Source organism: Cercospora beticola, chromosome 5 (assembly GCF_033473495.1).
Source record: "Cercospora beticola chromosome 5, complete sequence".
In the NCBI taxonomy this organism is placed as follows: domain Eukaryota; kingdom Fungi; phylum Ascomycota; class Dothideomycetes; order Mycosphaerellales; family Mycosphaerellaceae; genus Cercospora; species Cercospora beticola.
The window spans coordinates 2,589,277-2,609,645 of NC_088939.1; the positions used below are offsets into that span (position 1 = coordinate 2,589,277).

Below are 20,369 nucleotides of genomic sequence, written 5' to 3' on the forward strand. Positions count from 1 at the left end.
TCGAGATGCCCGCCCCGCGATCTCTGCATCTCGAGACCGCGGTGGCCGCAGACCAAGCCAAGCATTCAATCCTGGTCGACGAGAGCGAGCTGAAATGACAGCAGCGCGGTCCAGCACATCTGATGGAAATTCTACAAGGTTCTCAGTAATTGAAGCATCACGATCTAGAGCGGAGTCCGATCTTGGCTTTCGAGGGCAGCCCAATTCTCGCGCACAGCCCAAACCTGCTGAAGGTCTATTGAGATTGATCAAGAATGCATGTCGTCAGATTCATTTCTTGCAGCAACAGCAAGAAGCTGGAGAGAGCCATAGCGTGGATGAGCTCATAAGGGACGCAAGATCGTCTCTCAAAGCAGTGAACTCTTACATTACCTCAGGTTCATTTCAGGAAGAAGAACCAGCAGAAGCTGTTGTCTCTCTTTTCCGCAAAAAGGCCAGGGCTGGAACGTTCTTGGCAGGTGAAATGCCTGATGGCGAAAAGAGTGTCATCTACGTGACCAAAGACGGTGTCATCGATCTGGCAGTAGGCAAGACTGCACCAGTGCGCACCAAACCCAGAGATGCAAGACCTACTATTGCGCGGGAGCCAGATAACACTAGGCATGATCGCCGCGAAACACGAGGCACTGATCGATCAGTACGTGCAAAACGACCGGCCAATGAAGATGAAGAGGTGCCAGTCTCGATACCGTACACCACAGCAGCAAGCGAATTTCTCTATGGCTACAACAGCGTCCTTGCGGCGCTCAAAGCACAGCGTCGGAAGCTGTATAAATTGTACATTCACCCCAAGATTTTCGATGCAGACATCGGAGCCCAAGGCACGGAGTCTGGAGACAAGCCAGGCAGCGAGCTGGTAGCGCTTGCGAAACAGGCAGGCATTCCCTTCCGCAACGAATTCAAGACTGCGATGCTAGACAAGATGTCAGATGGTCGCCCGCACAATGGGGTCATCTTGGAGGCATCGAAACTACCTGCAGTGCCAGTGACTGGCCTTCGCAAACCGGAGTCTAGCAAAGGCTTGATTCCGATCGAATTGAGCTCACAGACGGCCGAAGACGCAAAGATCAATGGCAGCCCCAGAGTCATCAACGCTCTGAGCGGCGGCTGGCGTCATCCTTTCATCGTCATGCTCGACGGCATTACTGATCCTGGTAACGTGGGCAACATCATCCGCACCTGTCACTTCTATGGCGTCGATGCTGTCGCGGTCGCCACTAATACCTGCGCAAACTTGTCATCTGCTGTGTTAGCAAAAGCCTCGGCTGGAGCTTGCGAAGCTATGCGACTACTTTCTGTATCGCAGCCCTCGAATTTCGTACACGACTCTTCAAAATACCGATGGAAAGTCTATGCTGCAGTGGCACCCACTGGCAAGGCGGACTTCTCTGGACAATTCCTTAGTACGTCCCATGTGTCTGCCGACAGTCCATTAGCAAAGCACCCATGTATTTTGATGCTCGGAGCGGAAGGCGAAGGATTGAGACAGAATCTGCGCAATCGTGCTGACTACTTCGTGTCTGTTGAGGGTGGTCAGAGGGCTGAGAGTGTGCCAGACGTCGGTGTCGACAGCATGAATGTTGGCGTAGCGACTGGAGTTCTGTTGGAAGCATTCTTGCGAAAGCCTCCAAGCGCACCTGACAATGTTGCGACTGCGGACGATTTGTAAGATAACAACCGGGTGGCTACAGAGCTGCAGCCATAAACTTGTACATTAAGGTATTGCATGACCATGCCTCTATAGATAATGAAGTCCATCTCTACGCCTTCCCGTTCGTAGCACAAGCCCCACCTGTACCTGCCAAGTCTGCTATCTGCGTGTAGAAGGGCGCGCAAGAGCTCTCTTGAGCTGTCTTTGCCTCTTCTAAAGCTTCTACATCTCGTTCTGCAACGGTCCTTTGCGATACATCAATCAAAAAGACCACGAGCATCAACTCCGAAGTCCCAAATGTCCACTGACGAGATCATCCTCTATGACCTGCCTAGCAGAGGCACGCCCAAATGCTGGAGCTTGAATCCTTGGAAAGGTAGGTGTTGCACTGCCACATGAATAACGCTCATCATGCCAGCAACTAACAGAAAATTCAGCCCGCCTCGCCCTCAACTTCAAGGACATCCCCTACAAGACCGAATGGATCGAATACCCAGACGTAGCACCCACTCTCAAGTCCTTCGGCATCCCACCAAACTCACACAACGTGAACCCCAATGCCGAATACTCTATTCCGGCAATCAAGCTTCCAGGAAACAAGTACATCATGGACTCCTTGGCAATCGCCCACGAGCTCGAACGTCTCTACCCAGAGCCCTCCTTGAAGTTCGCAAACAACGACTACGCCGCTCGCGTCCAAACAGCAGTAGCGGGCCTCTGGACCTCACTACAAGCGATCGCTATCCCTCGCGTTCCAGAGATGATCCTCAATCCCAAGAGTGCAGAGTATTTCAACTCTACGCGGGAGAAACGGTTCGGCATGCCACTCACTGAGCTTGCGAAGAGCGAGCAGGCGGGCGAGCAGGCTTGGACGAACGCGGAGAGAAATTTAGATGCTATCAAAGCTTTGCTCGAGGAGCAACAGGGCAGCTTTGTGCAGGGAGGCGGTGAGCCTAGTTTTGCGGATTTCATTCTCGCTGGTGCGTTTAGGCTTTTGGAGATTGTGGACAAGGAGGGAGATTTGTTTGGGAGGATTATGAAGTATGATGGGACTTTGAAGGAGCATTACGAGGCTTGTAAGCCTTGGTTGGAGAGAGATAATTGAGGAGCCAGTGCCACTTCATGCGAGAGGCTCTCGTTGCGAGAGAGAACTTGAGATGGGTTTTGTGGTTGAGCATTATGCTGTAGATGTCCGGAAACGTTTTTCGGTGAGTATGACATTTGACGAAATGATAACGCGTTGATGTCTGTTCCCGAAGGCCAAGTAGAATAAGAGCCATCATTCTCTGATGATATTTGCAACGTCCAGCAGGATGTGAAGCACAACAGGACATCGAATCGTGGAGGTTTGACATGATCATCGCCCGCGATTTTCGGCGAGGTCCGGAAGAAGCAGGTTGCTTCCTCTTACGCGTCAACACGCGTTCGGCAATGTGACAACAACTTCAAATTTCTGACGTACAATCGCGACACTTTCTGTCATACTTGCAAGTATTCTTCGCGAATTGGACCATGGAAGAAAAGATAGTCTTCGCGAGCAACGAGCATGACCTGGCTCCGGCAGTGGCACGAAATATGCCGCATTTTCCGCCTACCTCTTCCACCTGAGAGTCGTCGTATTTGTCGGATACAGAGCCCATCACTATGACTTTCGCCAGGAAATGGACCATATTTGACCCTGCTCGAAAGATGTTCACCCGCCGAAGACTGATAGCATACAAGGATCTGATGTGAGTTTGAGCTTGGGGCATAACATCTGATAAGTGGCTCATTCACCTTGGGGATGGATCGTGCTATCCAGTACGTCTGTCATTTGATGGAAAGCTCGAGCGAAGTGTATTGCAAAGACGCGACATAACATGGGGCAAGGGAGGGCCTTGCGATGTTCTCATGCACGAACAAGCAAGCATGATCTGCTTCGGATCCAGTCCTACCACACTGGGTCCAGTACAGCACTCTGGCAGCCACAGTAGCTCGATCAAGCTCTGAACATATTGTGGAACTGGTCCAGGAGGCTGTACACTGCAGCTCAACGCACAGGGTCTCCGGAAACTCGACAGCACTCCACAGCGTGTGTTCGCGCACTACCAATGGCAGGAAACGGTCTTTGGCTTTCTATGCTTGGACCAATTCCATGGCCTGGCCTAAGAGCTCAGATAGCGAGATTCACATGCACGGCCTTTGTCTGCGTGTATGCATCTAAAGCGTACGACCCAAGCTCTCGGCCAATGCCCGAGGACTTGAAGCCCCCAAATGGAATCCCATAGTGCGAGTCTCCGCTCGAATTGATCCATACCATGCCGGCTCTAAGCTTTCGCGCTACCTTGTGGGCTCGCGAGATCTTTTCGGTGAAGAGTGCTGCAGCGAGTCCATACGAAGTGTTGTTCGCCTTCGCAACCGCATCAGCATCATCTTTGAATTTGCTGATAGTCACGACTGGGCCGAATATCTCTTCGCGGATGATCGTTGAATCTTCGGAAGCCTTCAACAGATTAGCTGTACTCAAAGCCATGGGTTAGGAATAGCTCACATCGACAAAGACGGTTGGCTGGACGAAGTACCCATCCCGATCGATTTTGGCACCTCCCGTCACCGCCCGGGCTCCTTCCTGCTTGCCTTGTTCCAGATAATTAAGCACCTTGTCGAATTGTGCTCGGGAGACTTGTGGTCCGTGGTTGACTCCAGCCTCAAAAGGCGCTCCGACTTTTGCATTCCGCTCCGTGTGCTGCACAAAGGCTTTTGTAAATTCCTCATATCGGCTTTCGTGCACGTAGATTCTGGATGTCGATGTACAAACCTGGCCCGAGTTGTCCATAATTCCAGTATGCGCCCATTGGACGGCATTTTCCATCTCAGCATCCTCGAAGACGATTAGAGGAGATTTGCCACCACACTCAAGAGTGACATTTTTCAGATTTGCGGCCGCAGATCGCATAATGGATTTACCGGTGGCTGTGCTGCCGGTGAAGGCAATTTTGTCCACTCTCTCGTGCTCTGCCAGAGTTTTGCCAGTGACCGAGCCCAGTCCTGGGATGATGTTCACGACACCCTTAGGGATCCCGGCCTCTTTCACCAAGTTGCCAAAGTACATGGCTGATAGCGGAGTCTGTTCTGCTGGCTTCAAAACCACCACATTCCCGCAGGCTAGTGCTGGAGCAACTTTCCAGGCAAGCATCATGACTGGGAAGTTCCACGGGATGATCTGGGCACACACACCCAGTGGCTCTTGGATTGTGTAGCAACTGTAAAGTCATCAGCATCCACACATCCTGCTTTGAGTGGCCCCCAGCTCACAGTTTCTCTGCTGAGGTATCGATCTGCTTGCCGTCAATCTTGTCAGCCCAGCCAGCATAATACTCAAAAACGTTGACAGTCTCATCCAAATCCCCAGCGAGCGCAGCTTCGTACGGCTTTCCTAGATCGTAAGCATCGATGGCAGCTAGGAGATTCCTCTCGCGGTCCAAGATAGATGCGAGTTTGAAGAGGATTGTAGAGCGCTCCTTTGGAGTCAGATCCGACCAAGGTCCGCTGTCGAATGCCTCTCTGGCAGCTTCGACCGCAGTGTCCACGTCTTTGAGCGAAGCACCTCGCACACTCAGAATCGGCTTGTCGCAGGCAGGATCGACGACCTCGAATTCTTCTCCCGTTCCTTGCACGAACTCATTGTTGATGAACAAGCCAATTGGTTGTTCGTACGCGCTGCCATTTGGCAAATTGATTGTCGCGGAAGACATCTTGGACGTTGGAGCGCCTCAAATTGTCGCGTCTGACACTCTTCTATCGCATCGCAGCTCAATGATAAGTTGGAGATTACGGGCCCGTAGTACACGGATCGCGCTAGGCAAGGACGTTGCCATTTGCGGTATGCGGGAAGGCAGCCGAAGTCGAAGCTCTGAGCTTGAGCTTGTCGAAAGCTTGCCGTATCTCCACCTGTCTGATCGTCTATCAGAAGCCTCGAAACGACGCGCGAGGCGTGCTTACCCCACTTCTGGAGTCGGCAACAGGCCGGACCTTCGACGACAGGGCAAAGTGAAATGACTTCGACAGTCTCGATACCCTCAACGGCAGGTATTTGACCAAACGCCCGTAACGTTTGATACAGCTGCAGAATGGGGCCGAGGGTCGTGGACGGATCGTGCTGGCCCTGTCGGAAGCGGAGATTGAAGTGCGACCTGAGACGTCCCGCGTGCACAAAATGCTTACTCGCTGGAGGAGCATGCGACTACTCGCAGAAGCAGCTGCAGTGGGTGGGAGGTGCTGCCTTTCGTGGTCGGCTGAAGTCCATGGGCGCTCCTCTGGAAGGGCGCGCTTTACACTCGACCAGCGGATCTCCTGTGGATGACTCCGAACAACTTTCGACACTTCCAGCATCTCCTCCGTCACCTTCGCCTTTTCTCCCGCAATCGTTGGTCCTCTATTTCAGGAATGCTGTATGGCCAAGACTACAGTTGTCGGAGCAACTTATATCGCTGGACGAGGAGATGCTAATGCACGAGCCTGTTTTGACAGAAGCAATCCTGGCTGTTTCGCAAGCGCATCATCACTTGCTATATTCCAACAAAGCGAGTTGTGCAGCGGGCTCTGGTGTTCAAACTCAAGAGCAGGCACGGCAGGTCGCTTTGACGAGATTCCGCAGTCGCATCGAGTGTGGTGTAGAATCGGTCGATGAAGCTCGTCAATTGTTTCAGGTCGTCTGCATGTTCTGTATCCTCGACGGCATGATTGCACCTGATCTTCAAAACAATGCTTCGGAGTCGCATCTCAAGGGAGGCTCGTCAATCTTGTCCACGTGGAACACCATTCCATCGCAGATGCTTCTGGCAGGTGGCTTGCAGACACATCTTCTGAGCGTCTTTGCTACAGTCGATCTGGTCCGCTCCTTGCTAAGTGGCGGTAAACCGTTCTTCGAGCCTACGATGTGGTCCATGTTTGCGGGTGTCCATGCATGGTGGGGAAAGTTATCTTGCGGCGATTCTTTCCTCAAGGTTCTCAAAGTCTACTCGGAGGTTGCATTCCTTGGAAACATCGTTCACGACCACTTACCGGAAGACGTCGGATACCGACTGGCCGAGAGGTGCGTGCCAGATATCCTCGTATCGCTGGTTGGACAGGCAGCACGATCACATGGCCCGGACTTCACGCTTCCCGGGCACTGGGATTCCTTTTGCACATTGTACGAAACAAGCGCGATCATTTATGTGTATCGCGCATTACAAGGTAGAAGCGTAGACGATGCCGCAGTGCAACTTGTCGTCCGACAAGCCGTTTCGACGCTTCTCGATCAGCCACTGCCCGGGATGATGACCCATTGTCTGATATTCCCTTTACTCGTTGTCGGATCGCATTGTCTATACGCTCAGGATCGAAAGGCAGTGTCGGATTCTCTATCCAAATCAACTTCGTACCTGGCCTTCGGAAATTTGGTCCTGATGGCAGATTTGCTAAGAGACATCTGGAGTCGACCGGAGATCAAACTGAATTGGTGGGACATGTTCAAATCAGTTTCACAAAACGTCTTCCTGTTCTGATAGCGTGACATTGACCGCGCTCGGGATAAAAAGAGTTCAAGGCGCCTGCATTAGCTTTGGACGAACCCATTGCACAAGATACATGCTACTCCAAGCCTAGCTGGCTCCACATGCGTTCCCCAGTAGCGACCCCCGCCATTATATCAGCCACATGCTAGCCAGAAACGGCAGTCATCTGGACACGATCTGCAGATAATACTCTACTGACCATTGTGTTGCTCAAGAGTGCTTGATATGTCTTTCGCGAGGTGCATCGACACTCGCGTTGTCAACTCACCACTTCAACAATGTCGACAAACGAAGCGTCCTCCGTCAGCATTGATGATCGAAAGCAAGAAGGCATACTTGAAGTGCAGTATTCGCATAACGGAACAACTGTCGACCATGTCGAGAAAGAGGATGCCGGTCTCGTCGCGCTGGGTTACACGCCAGTGTTGACGAGAAACAGGACTTTGTCTGCTGTTCTTTTCCAGTCGATTGCCATCAGTGAGCCTCTCAATTGAATGATCATGCGGAGCAGCAGCTGACACATATGTCTTCACATCAACAGTTGCTGTCCCATTCGGAGAAGGGACCGCACTGAACTCTGCAATCATCGGAGGCGGCCAGTTGCCGTACTTCATCGGCTGGATCATGGTGTCGGTCCTCGATCAAGCTGTGGTCATGAGTCTTGCAGAGGTATGTGTTGCGGTGCCGGGAGTTGTGCTCGCTTGTGTTTATGTAACTGATACACTATCATCAACACAGCTCGCATCAAAATTCCCGACCGCTGGCGGACCACAATTCTGTAAGGGCTTGTCTCTTGCTCAAGGTGCCAGATCGTCGCTGATTCATGATGTGACGTTTAGGGGTGCACCAATTGATGCCTGCCGGTCGGGCGCGCACTACGCTCTCGTTCATGACAGGCTGGATCTGGCTCGTGGGCAACTGGACCATTGCCTTGTCAGTCAATTTTGGATTCGCCTCACTCATTGCTGGGACTGTCACAATGTATCATCCAGATTGGGCGGCAACTGACTGGCAGCTGCTTCTGATATTTTACGCCATCTGCATTGCAGTCTTCTGCCTCTGTGCCTTCGGCAACCGGTTTCTGCCATACGTCGATACAATAGCGGCTGGTTGGAACCTTCTCTGCATCATGGTCGTATTCATTGGGCTATCTGCGACCGCGAAAGAGGGACGACACAGCGCTGCGTATGCACTGGCGCACTATAACAATACGCTCAGTGGCTGGGGCTCCTGGAGCTTTGCCATTGGTCTGCTTCCTGCTGCATATACTTATGCAGCGATGGGAATGATATCGAGCATGGCAGAAGAAGTACATGAACCCGAGCGGATGCTACCCAAGGCTATGTGTTTGAGTGTCCCCCTTTCTGCCATTATGGGACTCTTTTTCATTCTACCAATCTGTTTCACGCTGCCACCACTTGAGGATGTACTTAACGCACCGGCTGCCCAGGGCCTTCCCTACATCTTCAATCATGTGATGGGGAGTCCCGGAGGCGGCCTTGGACTCATGTTCTTTGTGTTGGGAGTTGCTGTGTTCTGCTCGGTCTCCATCACTACCACAGCATCGCGTTGCACATGGGCTTTTGCACGGTGGGTACGAAGTCTACATTCCGCTGCTATGGGTGCTAACGCTCGCCGCACAGGGACCATGCCATTCCTTTCTCTGGTCTGTGGTCCAGGCTTGACTTGGGCGACACGCCCGTGATGGCTCTTCTACTCACGACAGTTGTTCAAATGCTGCTAGGCCTGATCAATCTCGGCTCAACCAGTGCTTTTACGGCATTCGCCTCTGTGGGAGTGATCGGACTCGCAGCTGCTTATGCCCTGCCAGTGGCTGTGAGCATGCTCGAAGGTCGAAAAGCTGTATCGACAGCTCGATTCCGGTTTCCTCCTGTCGTCGGCTGGCTTGTCAATGGAGTCATGGTCGTCTGGATTGCCTTCCAGATGATACTATTTTCGATGCCAACGACGTTACCGGTTACAGCAACAAGCATGAACTATGCCAGTGTTGTGTTTGTGGGATTTTTCGTCCTCAGCACAGCTTACTATTTGCTGTGGGCTCGAAAAGGTACGTGTTGCCTTCTGTCTATTCATAGTTGTGTCCTCACTATTCTCAGTCTACGAGGGCCCCCCGATCACGCACGGCCTGTGAGGCGGAATGCTTAATGCGTCGCTCGTGGAGATTGGCAGAGTCTCGCGTCGTACACGCCCATTGTTCTTTCGAGAGTCGACACGCAAAGACGAACACCCACCGAGTTTGTCTCCGTATGTCTCGATAAATCTGTCAACAAAGGCTCGCCGTTCATGAGGTTTTTCAAATCCATCCTTGGGTATGTTGCGGCCAAGATAGTGCGCGGTACAGGACATTGACGTTGTTTGAATTGATATAAGGCCACAAGAAAGATGCGTTGCGCTCCAGCTACAGGAAAGATCTCATAATCAATACGAGCATTGATGTTCTGCAGAGGCTTTGAGCCCATCAATCCATTCTGTCTTCGCGCTTCTCAGCCCATGGGTGCCATTGTTCGAGCTCATTACGACGGGAACGATGTTTTGAGATGACAGTCTCTCGCTCCAGTCCACTACTGCTTCCACGAGCCGTGATTATCCGAATCATATGGGCAGCGAGATAAGGGTATGTACCAGAAGTGATAGCGTTAACTTCAGACTCCATGCAGGTCGTGCACACTACTGGAAACTCAAAATGCTGCCTTTTCTATTGCCTGTTTGGGTCAAGTATCGACCCTACAACAAGCCTCTTCCATGCTGATCCTGAGGGGAAGTCCATGGCCGGGCAAAGACCAAAAGGGTGAAAAGCAAAGACGTTGTTCAGGACATATAATGTCTACTCGGATAGCGGCAGCTGTTCTTTTGAAGTAACACGTTCACAACATTGGAACTAGCTTCCAGTCAAGCCTTCGTAAGACTAAAATGCAACTTCTATCAGTACTCGTCGTCATCCCTTTCGTCTACGGATACACGACTACACCAACAGCCACAGAACCTTGCCTATCAGAACCCGAGGCCGCCAACATCGCACGACGCTGGTTCTCGATTTTCCAGACCGATTCTCAGGGCAATGGAACTGGCGCAGCACTCGTTGATGTCACTCTAGCCCCCGAATTTGAATACACCGACGAAGGAGCCACATTTGGAGATCCCACTCCGCTGTACACCAATCGCAGTGCAGTATACGACTCTGTTTCCAGTTCAGGATACAGCGGTGCATTGGTTACGGATGTTCAGTATGATGTATTATACGTCTTCTCCAGCTGCTCGGTCATCGGGACCAGATGGCAGGGGAACTCCAAGAGTGCCGAAGCGGACAATGTGTAAGCTTCCGACATGTTATCGACGTTTTCGTTCTGGTGTGGATTTCGCTGATTTTGATCGTTCGGAATTGTAGGACCGTACCAGTTGGAACCACTATTCGATATTTGGGAACTGATTACTTGCAAGTGGACCTTGCCACTCGATTGATATACAACGCTACTTCGTCGTCGGATCTCTTGAATTACTACAAGCAGTTGGGGGACTCTGGTGTGCTGGCAGGCTAGCATAGGCATTTCTCATACCTGTACCTTGGAACAACAGGTGGTGCTGGTTAGCAGTATAAGTCTCACCGCGCCGATCAATACATATCGAGTTTCGAAGTCTGCATTCATCGGCTAAAGGAGCATCAGTCCTTCCTAATACTATCGTATCCTCCAAATCTAGTTGGCCGCTCTTGAGAAATTCCGTTACGCCGTAGAGAGCTAACAGGAGAGTGCGCGGCACAATACCAATAGCAGGGGGGATGAACAAAACACAAAAGACAGATGGTGGTATGTACGGAAGTGTAGTTCAAATTATAAGATTGTCCAGAGAAGACTAACTAACGAACGAAAGGGACGGAGGAGTGGAAGTACGCCTGAGGCCTGGCAGACATGAATTTCGAACTTCCCCTGCACGACCTCTTATACACCATGACCTCTCATCATCCAACACTAGAGATACAGGTTCTCCCATAATATCTACCATACGTGAAGAGTTTAAAGAGGCGTTCCCAGATGTTTCTCTGCTAAGGATACTATACAGCTTCATATTGATTCAACTTCTCACCTCGTTATACAGTCAGCCACCGCCGTTGAGTCGGACCAGTGACATCGATATACTCAGCGTACACACGAGGAAGTGTGCAAATAATGTATTAGATGATGGGGACAAGTGCCGAACAGGAAGCGGGAGTTGGACTACGGGTAGGCTTGGCAGACACCTGAGGCACAAGTTTTGAACTTCACTTGGAAAATTCCTTATGCCCGGCAGGATGAAGTTGCTTTCCATCAATGATCTAGTCTTACAGACTCAAAAGGCATTAAGTTGCAGCCAGCAGGTCAAAAGGAGTGTTGTTCACCTTCGAGCCCCCTGATATCACATGTGAGCGGTCATATTGAGATTGCATGCGCACCAAGTATTCAATCAAGTCCGTAATGGTCTAGTGGCTAGGATTTGTCGCTCTCATTCTTCAATGGTCCGACAAGGCCAGGGTTCAATTCCCTGTTACGTATGTGTTCACTTCAGATGTGTTCATCAGAATAATCGCTAATAATTACCAGGGAAATCAATTGGGATAAATGATGTTTTTGGGTTTTTTTGGTGTCCACGATCCAACCATGTTCTGGCCTAGACTACCTCTTACCGCTACTAATGAAGTTATCCCCTACTCTTCATGCCATGCAATTTCAACTGGATGAAGGGAGCGGAGTTCTTGTTCTGTCATTTCCCTTTTTGTTTACTCAGAAATCTTATATATGTCGTGTGAACAGAGAGGCATGGGACCCAAGACGAGATAGCTGACAGGTTTAACATAGACTGTTTCATTTCGCAGGCTCTCGATGAGCTTTGAGCGCACTACGAGCCTCTGGCAACGAAACTGGTCGAATCTTGTCTCTTGTAAGCACGTGTACCATGCTTGTGGCCGCGACACTGCCATGCTGTCGTTTTCATTTTCTTTGGGTATCTTCTGCTTCTTTGCTCGCTCGAGGAGCTCAGCATATATGTGCGTGTGCAATCGAATATGCCAACCAAATGCACGGCCATACAGGCGGAAAGCGGGATCTCATTGAGCGGTCTCCAATGATCATTCGTGAACGGGCATCGACCTTTCACGAAACCAAAGACCAAAGCCCCTTGTAACGCATTGGGAATCGCCTATGCCGTCTCTTTCTTCTCAGCCAATTTGAACATTCCTCCAAACCATCCATACGCACGATTCAACCTCCTGCCATGTCTCCTCGCAATCCAGTACGGTATCTTCCCGCTGGGATGAGGTTCGTGAAATTGTATGCTCCTCTCAACATCCAACTTCGTGGGACTGAATTGCCACACACTGCCGTACAGCTTCTCGGACTTGAATCCTGTGGCTACCATGGCATGCACGAAATCAGCCCAAGGCAGTTCTCCTGGCGTTGATCCAGATGAGGGTGTGTAGAATATGGTCTTGAATACTTTGAGCGCACGATTGTCCACTTCAAAGATGGGCTGAGGGTCGAGCAAATTTTCTTCGGGCAGGATGTTGTTGTTATCATCGACAGGCGCTGGCGTCGATGCTGGTGCACCTCGGGTCTTTGGTTTCGTCCTGGGCTGAGCTATATGGACTCCTTTGTCATTGCCTGAAGTTTCTGTCCGCAACTCAAGATCGAAATATATCTCGGAAAGCGGTTTGCAAAGAGCATCAACCTGCTGGTTCTTCTTTGCTTGGGACGCATTATTGTCTTGTTTCGTTTCTGGATCTAACCACTCGGGCGTGCGGTGCAACAGCCGTGGCTGAAGCATGAGTTCACGAACAGCAGTATTTCGCAAATCGCCCGCATTTCGATGCACAAGCTCATCAACCTTGTTCCAAAACGTGTCCAGATTCTGTTCAGCCAGTCTCATAGCGTCCGTAGTTTCTTTCGTTCTGCGTTTATCCACTGGATATCCAAAGCGTTCGGTCGTGGGAGTTTCATATCGCGCCAGAACATCTGCGCTTCCTTTGGTAGCATCGCGCAGTCGATACCATGGCCGGCTTTGCTTTTCGTAGTCCGCCACGATGTCGCTCTCCAAGTCCACCAGATTATTCACGAACATATTTGCCCAAGGTTGGTACAGTTCAAGTTGCCGAATACATTCACACAGTATCGACAAATCACCGATTTGGGCTGCACAATATGCTGAGATGAGCTCTTTCGCTTTCGGTTCGGAGTCGATTGTATGCTGGAGTTCGTCCACTATGTTCGTCATCCTCAGGAGAAGGACCGTGCGGTCGTCCTTCCAGAGCTTTTGGAGCAAGTAGTAAATGAAACTCTCTGGGTGTTTGAGCGGCGAATTAGACTTTCTCTCCAGAGCGATGCGGGTCTGCTTCAGATCGTCTTCAGGTTCTCACGCCCAATAGCCTCTCCAAGGTGGTGATGACATGAAAAACATTCTGAGATCCTCGATTGGCCCTTTCGTGGTCTGATACAACAGGTGGCGGAAGCTACAGCGGTCAGCCAAATTCTCGTACTGTCAAGAAGCATGTGACATGCGCACCGAAGTATTGCGAGCAGATACTCCGCCGGTAGGTCATCTTCAGGCTTGATGCTCTTCGAGTATTTCTTTTCCAGGTCTCTCAGCTTTAGTGCTTGTCTGTGCAGCTCCGCTCACCACTCGAGCTTCATGAAGGCCGAAGATACTTCTCGATCTGTAGATCTCATCAGTCTCTGTTGCTTGCATCAGATTCGTCGGCGCCTACGCGTTATCCACCCCCATAATATGTCTTCTCGCCCAAATCGTAGATACGGATGTTCCTTGCCGCGGGTATCTTTGATCAACTCCTGACGATGCTCACGCATCTCACGCAGAGTGTTCGAGAAGTACAGCGGGTCTTCACGGAGTGACCACAGATGATCCTCGGCAGCCGCTCGCTTCGCACCCAGGAGGCTAACCATTCGGTCCCAACTGAGATGAGCAGGAATGCGATATGGAGCTTCTGCTTTCATGAGCGCCAAGGATGCAAGTCCGCTTTCTTGGTCTGTTATGGGCGGGGGCGCTGGCTGAGCTGGATAGTCCAGCAGCGATTCCTCGGATATGTCGTGGAGGATGTTCCTGGCGCACTTGACGAGGAAATCCATTGTCCTGTCCTGGGACTCCAATATGAGTAGTCCCTCGCCGGGTTGCATATGCTTTCTTGTACAACACCATTGACCAGCATCTGGATGATCGTTCCAATGAAGCAGCCGGCCATATTCGGCCTCTGTTCTCTTGCCGTTGAAGAGCATGACGTGGAGATTTAGAAATGCAGGTGTTATAGACTCAGTGACAATTCCAATGTGCATGGACTCGTATTCTGCAGCTGCAAAGTCGCAAGGATCATTTCGACCACGAGCATTCAGGAAAAGAAGTAATGTCTGAGATGTAATCTTGTCAGCATGCTGGCTGCGCTTCGACCACTTTGTTGACGATTCAAAACACCTTTGGCTTTGTGAGGTCCTCTTGATTGATGAAGGGCCACATCAACTCTGAGCGATACTGCGCACCCACTCCCCGCTCTGTCATCTTCCTAAACACTGCGAAGTCAGGTCGATGGGTAACCGGCATGGTACCTCCCCACGCGGCAAGAATGATTTTCCGCTTCTGTTCCCGCGTCTTCTTCAACCATCGTTTCTGGATTGTGGCTTCGTGTCTTTCCAGGATCTTTTTAAGCAACCGGAAATTTCTGAAGATAGAAGCAACTCGCGTATCTCGCTGTTTCCGAACGTCTTGTGCCTTTGGCATCTCCGGCATCTGAGGGCCGCCAGGTTTCCCATATCCCATCTCTCGAAGGAACCTTCCCGGATCGGTGTCACTGTCGCTGTCTGCCATGGCCTCAGGATGAAGCTCAATGAAGGCCAGAAATGAGCTGTTTGCGGCAGACACGACCTGGGACCGCTCGACTTCGTCCAGGTTCTACAGTGCAAGTCGAAGCCGCCAATGCTACGTGCCTACTTACGCCAGACTTCGCGCTCGCTTGAAAGTATGTAGTGTGCAAACGGTGCACACGCAGTTGTGGAAAGAGCAACTGGTGGGAAGAGTTTATGGCCAGATCCAATGAAGTGCAAAGTCGAGCACAGATGTTGATCAGGTGTGAGGAAGCAAGGGGCAACTTCATCAATTAGCAACTAGGAGGTAGCAAATGCAACGTGCAGCAAGGTCAAAGAAATAGCTGACGTTGCAAACTTTGAGGTAGAACTAAAACGGGACTGCTTTCTTGGCGCTCTTTGAGAGCACATTCTATAATGTCACTTCTGTAGCTTTACATAGAGCAAGTCTACCTCCTACGATATCTGCGCGTCGGCCATCCAAAGAGCATCGTCCGCCGCCGCCCAAGCGTTCATCGATGTCTCGTGACCGCACCCGCTTGCTCTTCGTGAACGGCACACGCGCTCATGACTCTGCCACGCGTCTCCCGCATCGATTCACTACGTACGCCACAATCGATCTTCGGCAGCTGTAACATAAAATTTGACCCCACTATGTTGCCCGTTTGAGTTGATTGCGGAAGGCATACATCAATGTATCGTGAAGTGGTTCGTCGTGAAGTGATATGTCGTAAGTCTGGTGTCGTCAGGTGTTGAAGCATTAGCCTCAGTATAGACTGCAATTACAGCGCGAGAGAACCATCGACTGGCCACGAGCGTCATAGTCCGAGACAGTGCTGTCTGTAAAGAAGCCTCTCTGCTCGCAGCAGCGTACCTCTCGGAAGGCATTAATCCGACAAAAGCCTGGAGCAGGGTGCCCCAATGTTGTGAACCGCGTCTTGCACGTCTGTTCGAATAGTCGAAAGCGGCGAATCCCCATCATAGCGATGCTGCTGCCTCCACGACTCCCGCGGCCTTGAAAGCGCCAGGGCTGGTGATTTCTATGCTGACGGGATATTTCCATTCCATGAACTTAGTCCAGCCTAGGCATATAGTCAGCACCTCCCAATGCTTCCTCTCTGCACGGGCATCACTCGTGCATACCATAATACGCGCACTTGCGCCCAAAGTATTTCCCGAGGTATGGTATCAGCACCAGTGTCAACATGAGCTCGAGCTGTTGCAGACTCTCGCGCCATTCTCGCTCGGCGTCGGAATATGCCTCCTCTTCGCTAGGTGAGACGGAAGTTGTCGAGCCGGCAGACGAGGAAGGCAGCGAATCGACGTCTTCGGAAGTGGGCGTGGGGATGTTGGCGTAGGAGGATGCCGGTTCGGACATGATGGCGCGAGCAAACAAGTTTCGATATCGGTAAAGGTGTGGAAGACCTGAAGTGGAGTGACTGGAACACTCGAGCGTAGCAGAACTGCCTACGAGCGTGATCTCGATGTTGATGTCTACTACGCTCCCGATATCCAAGCTCGGAGCTCGGGCGAAGCTATGCTGGCCGCGGGATGCCTGATGTTATTGACGAGAACAACAACGTCGCTTTCTGACATGGTTGCAATTCGGCCGTCAGATTCGAGAGGATACTCATCAGATGACTTTGCGATGTGACACCCAGTCATGGCCAGAACATGCGAGCAGAATGAGTGATGCTGTGGTACAATGCCGAATTCTCTACTGTCATTGGCTGAGGACCTCTCTCCGGCCGTGGTGATGTATTGTGGGAGCAACGCTTTGACTCACGCAACTTCGACACGCAACTCTAAAAAACCCGCTGCCCCATCCTGTCTCCACGACACCACCACTGCCGCAACCTATCATCGCACACGACACCGCAAACATGGCGGACGACACATCATCGAAACGCAAATCCGTGGCCTTCGCCGAGGGCCAGACAATCGTCGACGGCGACGGAAACGTCACCCACGATGCCAACGGAACGCACGACGGCGACAAGGACTCTGCCGCCACCCATAGCAAGGAGAACGGCGATGACCAGGCTGTCGATGAAGTGACGGCCATGTTCGAGGGACTGGCCAAGAAGAAGAAGAAGAAGCCAAAGAAGGAGGCCGAAGACGACGAGGCAGAGGAGAAAGCAGAGGATGACGGCGAGGTCGATCTGTCGGCGCTCAAGAAAAAGAAGAAGAAGAAGGTCAAGGCGCCCGCAGATGACTTTGAGAAGCAGCTTGCAGAGGCAGGCGCTGCGGAAGGCGAGGCCGAGGAGAAGCCCTCCACGGACGCCGCCGAGAAGGGCGTGCAGGACGGCGACATCCACGGCGGTACCGGTATCTGGGCACACGACGAGACCAAGACATACAACTACGAGAGCCTGCTTTCACGCTTCTTCGTCATGCTTCACGACTCGCATCCTGATCTTGCTTCTAGTGGAGGCAAGAGCTACAAGATTCCTCCACCACAGTGTCTGCGTGAAGGTAACAAGAAGACCATCTTTGCCAACATTGCCGATATCTGCAAGAGGATGAAGCGAACAGACGAGCACGTTACACAATTCTTGTTCGCCGAATTGGGTACCAGCGGTTCCGTGGACGGCAGCCGAAGACTGGTTATCAAGGGTCGTTTCCAGCAAAAGCAGATCGAGAACGTGCTCCGTCGTTACATTGGTAAGTCGTCAGATATTGTGCTATATGATCCCTCACTAACATGTACTGTAGTCGAATACGTGACCTGCAAGACCTGCCGATCGCCCGACACCGAGCTCAGCAAGGGAGAGAACCGTCTCTACTTCGTCACTTGCAACTCCTGTGGTTCTCGTCGTTCCGTCACTGCTATCAAGAGCGGTTTCTCTGCCCAAGTCGGCAAGCGTAAGCGTATGCAAGGTTAAGCGCTTACAGCACGTTGGGAGCTTTGCCTGTCATCATATTCTGCTACCTCTGCTCCACTTTGGTGGCGGCTTTCCTTCGAAACCTATGTCGGCGATGATCGAGTTTGCACATCTGGTGATTTCGAGAGCGCGATGAGTATCATGAAGGAGATGACGGCCAGGACTGGCGCACGCTGGTGGCGCACGCTGGTGGCACACGCCTCTATGTCTGGAGGGCTGTTCGCCCACGAGACTAGCCAGCGACGCAATTGGCAGCATGAGGAGTAACACGATGAGTGTGATGACAGGTGTTTGAAGGTGTAGCGTGCAGTATAGAGGCTGAATATGAGTATGACCTGAGATGTCCCGTTTCTGCCAAAATTACATCTTCCATTTGCGGCAACCGCCAAGCTGACTCGAGCTAGACACCGTGACCTGGCTCTACAGAAAAATCAGGACCACATCAGGCGCATCCAGAAGGGGCCTGATGCACGTGGTCAACAGTTGTGCAACTACTAACGGCATTGCTTGCTACGTTCACGAGTTGGCCATCTCGAGACCAGCATGTCCATCAGCAGAACACAAACTCTCAGCGATCGAGTCAGTATGATCAGCTATCAGCTTCGCATCGCGACGTGCCGTCTTCACGAGGCGTAACTAGGTCAAGTGTTGCCCAACGGCCAGTGCCAAAATCTACGATCAAGCCGTTTCAACGACACAAACATTGGGTTTTCATACTACCTATCGCCGAAGCAGCGGAAGTCGCTCCTCTTCTGAGTCGCATCAACCATGCTACTCTCCACAAACATCCTACTCAGTATCATTCTCATCGTAACTCCTTCGCTCACCTCACCTATACTGCCTGGGCCAGGACTTCCGGCAATTGCAAGTAACAGCTCAGCACCCTCCTCCTCTTCCTTCTCCTCGGACGTGCTCAATACTGTGATCCAAACCATCAGCTCCCAAATCGACTCTGAGTCTCCACCAGGCTCACCAACTAAAGGCCTCATCAGATCCCTCCCCATCTATCAGTCCGGTTGGATCTCAGCATCGACCTACAATACACTCATCAATTACTGGCATCTCACGCACCAACAAGGACAAGAGCAAAACGCCCAACCCGTTCCGGTCTCGCCTATTGCTGGCGCACCTGTAGCTCCCTCACCGGACCCGTTCACGTTCAGTCTCTCAAGCTCTATCCTCGCGCAAGCGGGTCCTCAAGGAGATTTCTCTGGCGCTATCAGTCCTGGGAATGACGATCAATTATGGTGGGGCCTTACCACTATTTCCGCAGCAGAATATGGACTTCCTGGTTGCGAGAACTGGCTTGACCTTGCGAAAAATGTGTTCAAAGCTGTAATCGATCGTTGGCAAGGAGACATGTGTCCCTCCGCTGCTGAATCCGGAAAAGGCGGACTTGGCTGGCAAATCGACACAGCAAAGGATGGCTACCATTACAAAAACGCCATCACAAACGGTTTGGCATTTCAATTAGCCGCAAGACTGGCCAAAGCGGAAGCATCTGGTTATACAACGAACTTCTACCTTGACTGGGCGAAGAAATTATGGGATTCTGGCTTCGGGAGTTTGATCAATGAGGAATCATATAAAGTCTTCGATGGTGTGCACGCACCCGAGTGTGCGAAAGCTGCGGAAGAGGAATGGAGTTATAATGTCGGAGTCTGGATGGGTGGGTGTGCGGTGATGCATCAGTTATCGACTGATGGCAGTACTGATGAAGACTGGAAAGGCCGGGCTTGCAAGTTTGTGGATAGTGCGATTGCGACTTTTACGAGGAATGGAATCTTGTATGAGCCAAGATGTGAAGACGAAGGGAAATGCAACGACGATCAACAGACTTTCAAAGCAGCGTTGGCGAGGTGGATGGGTTTGACAGCGACATTGGTTCCTGAGACCAAGGATAAAATCAAAGCGGTCTTGGAGGCGAGTAAGAATGCGGCTTTGACGACTGTACAAGCCAGTCCAGGCAAGAATCAAGCGAGTTTGAAGTGGTCTCAAAAGGATGGTGGAGGAGTGGGATATGATGCGAAGACCGCAAACGGAGTAGGAGCACAGTTGGGTCTTGTGGAACTTTTGGTGCAGAGTCAGGGGTTGTAATGATTTGTTTCTGATGTTGGAATTTGTGCGGCAAGGGATCAATGTTGAGATATGATGGTATGAATAATGACTAGTGTTCAGAGATGGAAAAGTAGTGGTTGCTTCACTCTAGTAAAATAAAGTTCTGCAGAATCTCATCATTTCCACTTTCGTGAGCACTCTGCTGTTCGTTCTGTTAGAGAGAGGGTTACTGGAAAGCAGCGAGGGAATTGATCCTTCTCATCTCTCTGGAATTTGCTTCTGTCCCGCTCAAGTAATTTTACATTCATGGGCATAGCAATCGCTGTAGTTCTGTAGATAGAGATGTGAAGAGTAGTTCCGTTGCTTCACTCCAGACGAATTT

The 20,369-nt window shown here is 51.3% G+C and overlaps 11 protein-coding genes and 1 non-coding gene across 12 annotated transcripts; 8 read left to right on the forward strand and 4 right to left on the reverse strand.

Moving 5' to 3' along the window:
• Window positions 1-463: 463 nt before the first annotated feature.
• On the forward strand, window positions 464-1,669 carry RHO25_008269 (uncharacterized protein; the record flags this gene model as incomplete). Its single annotated transcript, XM_023600408.2, has 1 exon — window positions 464-1,669. One exon carries the CDS (start codon window positions 464-466, stop codon window positions 1,667-1,669), a length of 1,206 nt encoding a protein of 401 aa, XP_023449188.2.
• A 279-nt stretch (window positions 1,670-1,948) lies between these two features.
• Window positions 1,949-2,756, forward strand: RHO25_008270 (uncharacterized protein; the record flags this gene model as incomplete). Its single annotated transcript, XM_023600409.2, has 2 exons — window positions 1,949-2,027; window positions 2,089-2,756. The coding sequence occupies 2 exons, from the start codon at window positions 1,949-1,951 to the stop codon at window positions 2,754-2,756; spliced, it is 747 nt and encodes a 248-aa protein (XP_023448605.1).
• Window positions 2,757-3,803: 1,047 nt separating this feature from the next.
• RHO25_008271 (uncharacterized protein) lies at window positions 3,804-5,385 on the reverse strand (the record flags this gene model as incomplete). Its single annotated transcript, XM_023600410.2, has 3 exons — window positions 3,804-4,133; window positions 4,182-4,893; window positions 4,946-5,385. The coding sequence occupies 3 exons, from the start codon at window positions 5,383-5,385 to the stop codon at window positions 3,804-3,806; spliced, it is 1,482 nt and encodes a 493-aa protein (XP_023448608.1).
• A 984-nt stretch (window positions 5,386-6,369) lies between these two features.
• On the forward strand, window positions 6,370-7,179 carry RHO25_008272 (uncharacterized protein; the record flags this gene model as incomplete). The annotated part of the gene is made up of 1 exon (XM_023600411.2): window positions 6,370-7,179. One exon carries the CDS (start codon window positions 6,370-6,372, stop codon window positions 7,177-7,179), a length of 810 nt encoding a protein of 269 aa, XP_023449189.2.
• A 287-nt stretch (window positions 7,180-7,466) lies between these two features.
• RHO25_008273 (uncharacterized protein) lies at window positions 7,467-9,340 on the forward strand (the record flags this gene model as incomplete). Its single annotated transcript, XM_023600412.2, has 6 exons — window positions 7,467-7,665; window positions 7,730-7,857; window positions 7,927-7,966; window positions 8,028-8,778; window positions 8,832-9,256; window positions 9,306-9,340. 6 exons carry the CDS (start codon window positions 7,467-7,469, stop codon window positions 9,338-9,340), a joined length of 1,578 nt encoding a protein of 525 aa, XP_023449376.1.
• Window positions 9,341-10,119: 779 nt separating this feature from the next.
• On the forward strand, window positions 10,120-10,745 carry RHO25_008274 (uncharacterized protein; the record flags this gene model as incomplete). The annotated part of the gene is made up of 2 exons (XM_023600413.1): window positions 10,120-10,520; window positions 10,595-10,745. The coding sequence occupies 2 exons, from the start codon at window positions 10,120-10,122 to the stop codon at window positions 10,743-10,745; spliced, it is 552 nt and encodes a 183-aa protein (XP_023448590.1).
• Window positions 10,746-11,651: 906 nt separating this feature from the next.
• RHO25_008275 lies at window positions 11,652-11,735 on the forward strand. The gene has a single exon. It is a non-coding gene; the product is annotated as a tRNA-Glu (tRNA).
• A 643-nt stretch (window positions 11,736-12,378) lies between these two features.
• Window positions 12,379-13,296, reverse strand: RHO25_008276 (uncharacterized protein; the record flags this gene model as incomplete). Its single annotated transcript, XM_023600414.2, has 1 exon — window positions 12,379-13,296. The coding sequence occupies one exon, from the start codon at window positions 13,294-13,296 to the stop codon at window positions 12,379-12,381; it is 918 nt and encodes a 305-aa protein (XP_023449707.2).
• A 551-nt stretch (window positions 13,297-13,847) lies between these two features.
• Window positions 13,848-15,048, reverse strand: RHO25_008277 (uncharacterized protein; the record flags this gene model as incomplete). Its single annotated transcript, XM_023600415.2, has 3 exons — window positions 13,848-13,888; window positions 13,940-14,594; window positions 14,659-15,048. 3 exons carry the CDS (start codon window positions 15,046-15,048, stop codon window positions 13,848-13,850), a joined length of 1,086 nt encoding a protein of 361 aa, XP_023449062.1.
• Window positions 15,049-16,022: 974 nt separating this feature from the next.
• RHO25_008278 (uncharacterized protein) lies at window positions 16,023-16,422 on the reverse strand (the record flags this gene model as incomplete). Its single annotated transcript, XM_023600416.2, has 2 exons — window positions 16,023-16,126; window positions 16,188-16,422. The coding sequence occupies 2 exons, from the start codon at window positions 16,420-16,422 to the stop codon at window positions 16,023-16,025; spliced, it is 339 nt and encodes a 112-aa protein (XP_023449226.1).
• A 505-nt stretch (window positions 16,423-16,927) lies between these two features.
• RHO25_008279 (uncharacterized protein) lies at window positions 16,928-17,929 on the forward strand (the record flags this gene model as incomplete). The annotated part of the gene is made up of 2 exons (XM_023600417.2): window positions 16,928-17,708; window positions 17,760-17,929. The coding sequence occupies 2 exons, from the start codon at window positions 16,928-16,930 to the stop codon at window positions 17,927-17,929; spliced, it is 951 nt and encodes a 316-aa protein (XP_023449225.1).
• A 768-nt stretch (window positions 17,930-18,697) lies between these two features.
• On the forward strand, window positions 18,698-20,026 carry RHO25_008280 (uncharacterized protein; the record flags this gene model as incomplete). Its single annotated transcript, XM_023600418.1, has 1 exon — window positions 18,698-20,026. One exon carries the CDS (start codon window positions 18,698-18,700, stop codon window positions 20,024-20,026), a length of 1,329 nt encoding a protein of 442 aa, XP_023449223.1.
• Between the last annotated feature and the right edge of the window lie 343 nt (window positions 20,027-20,369).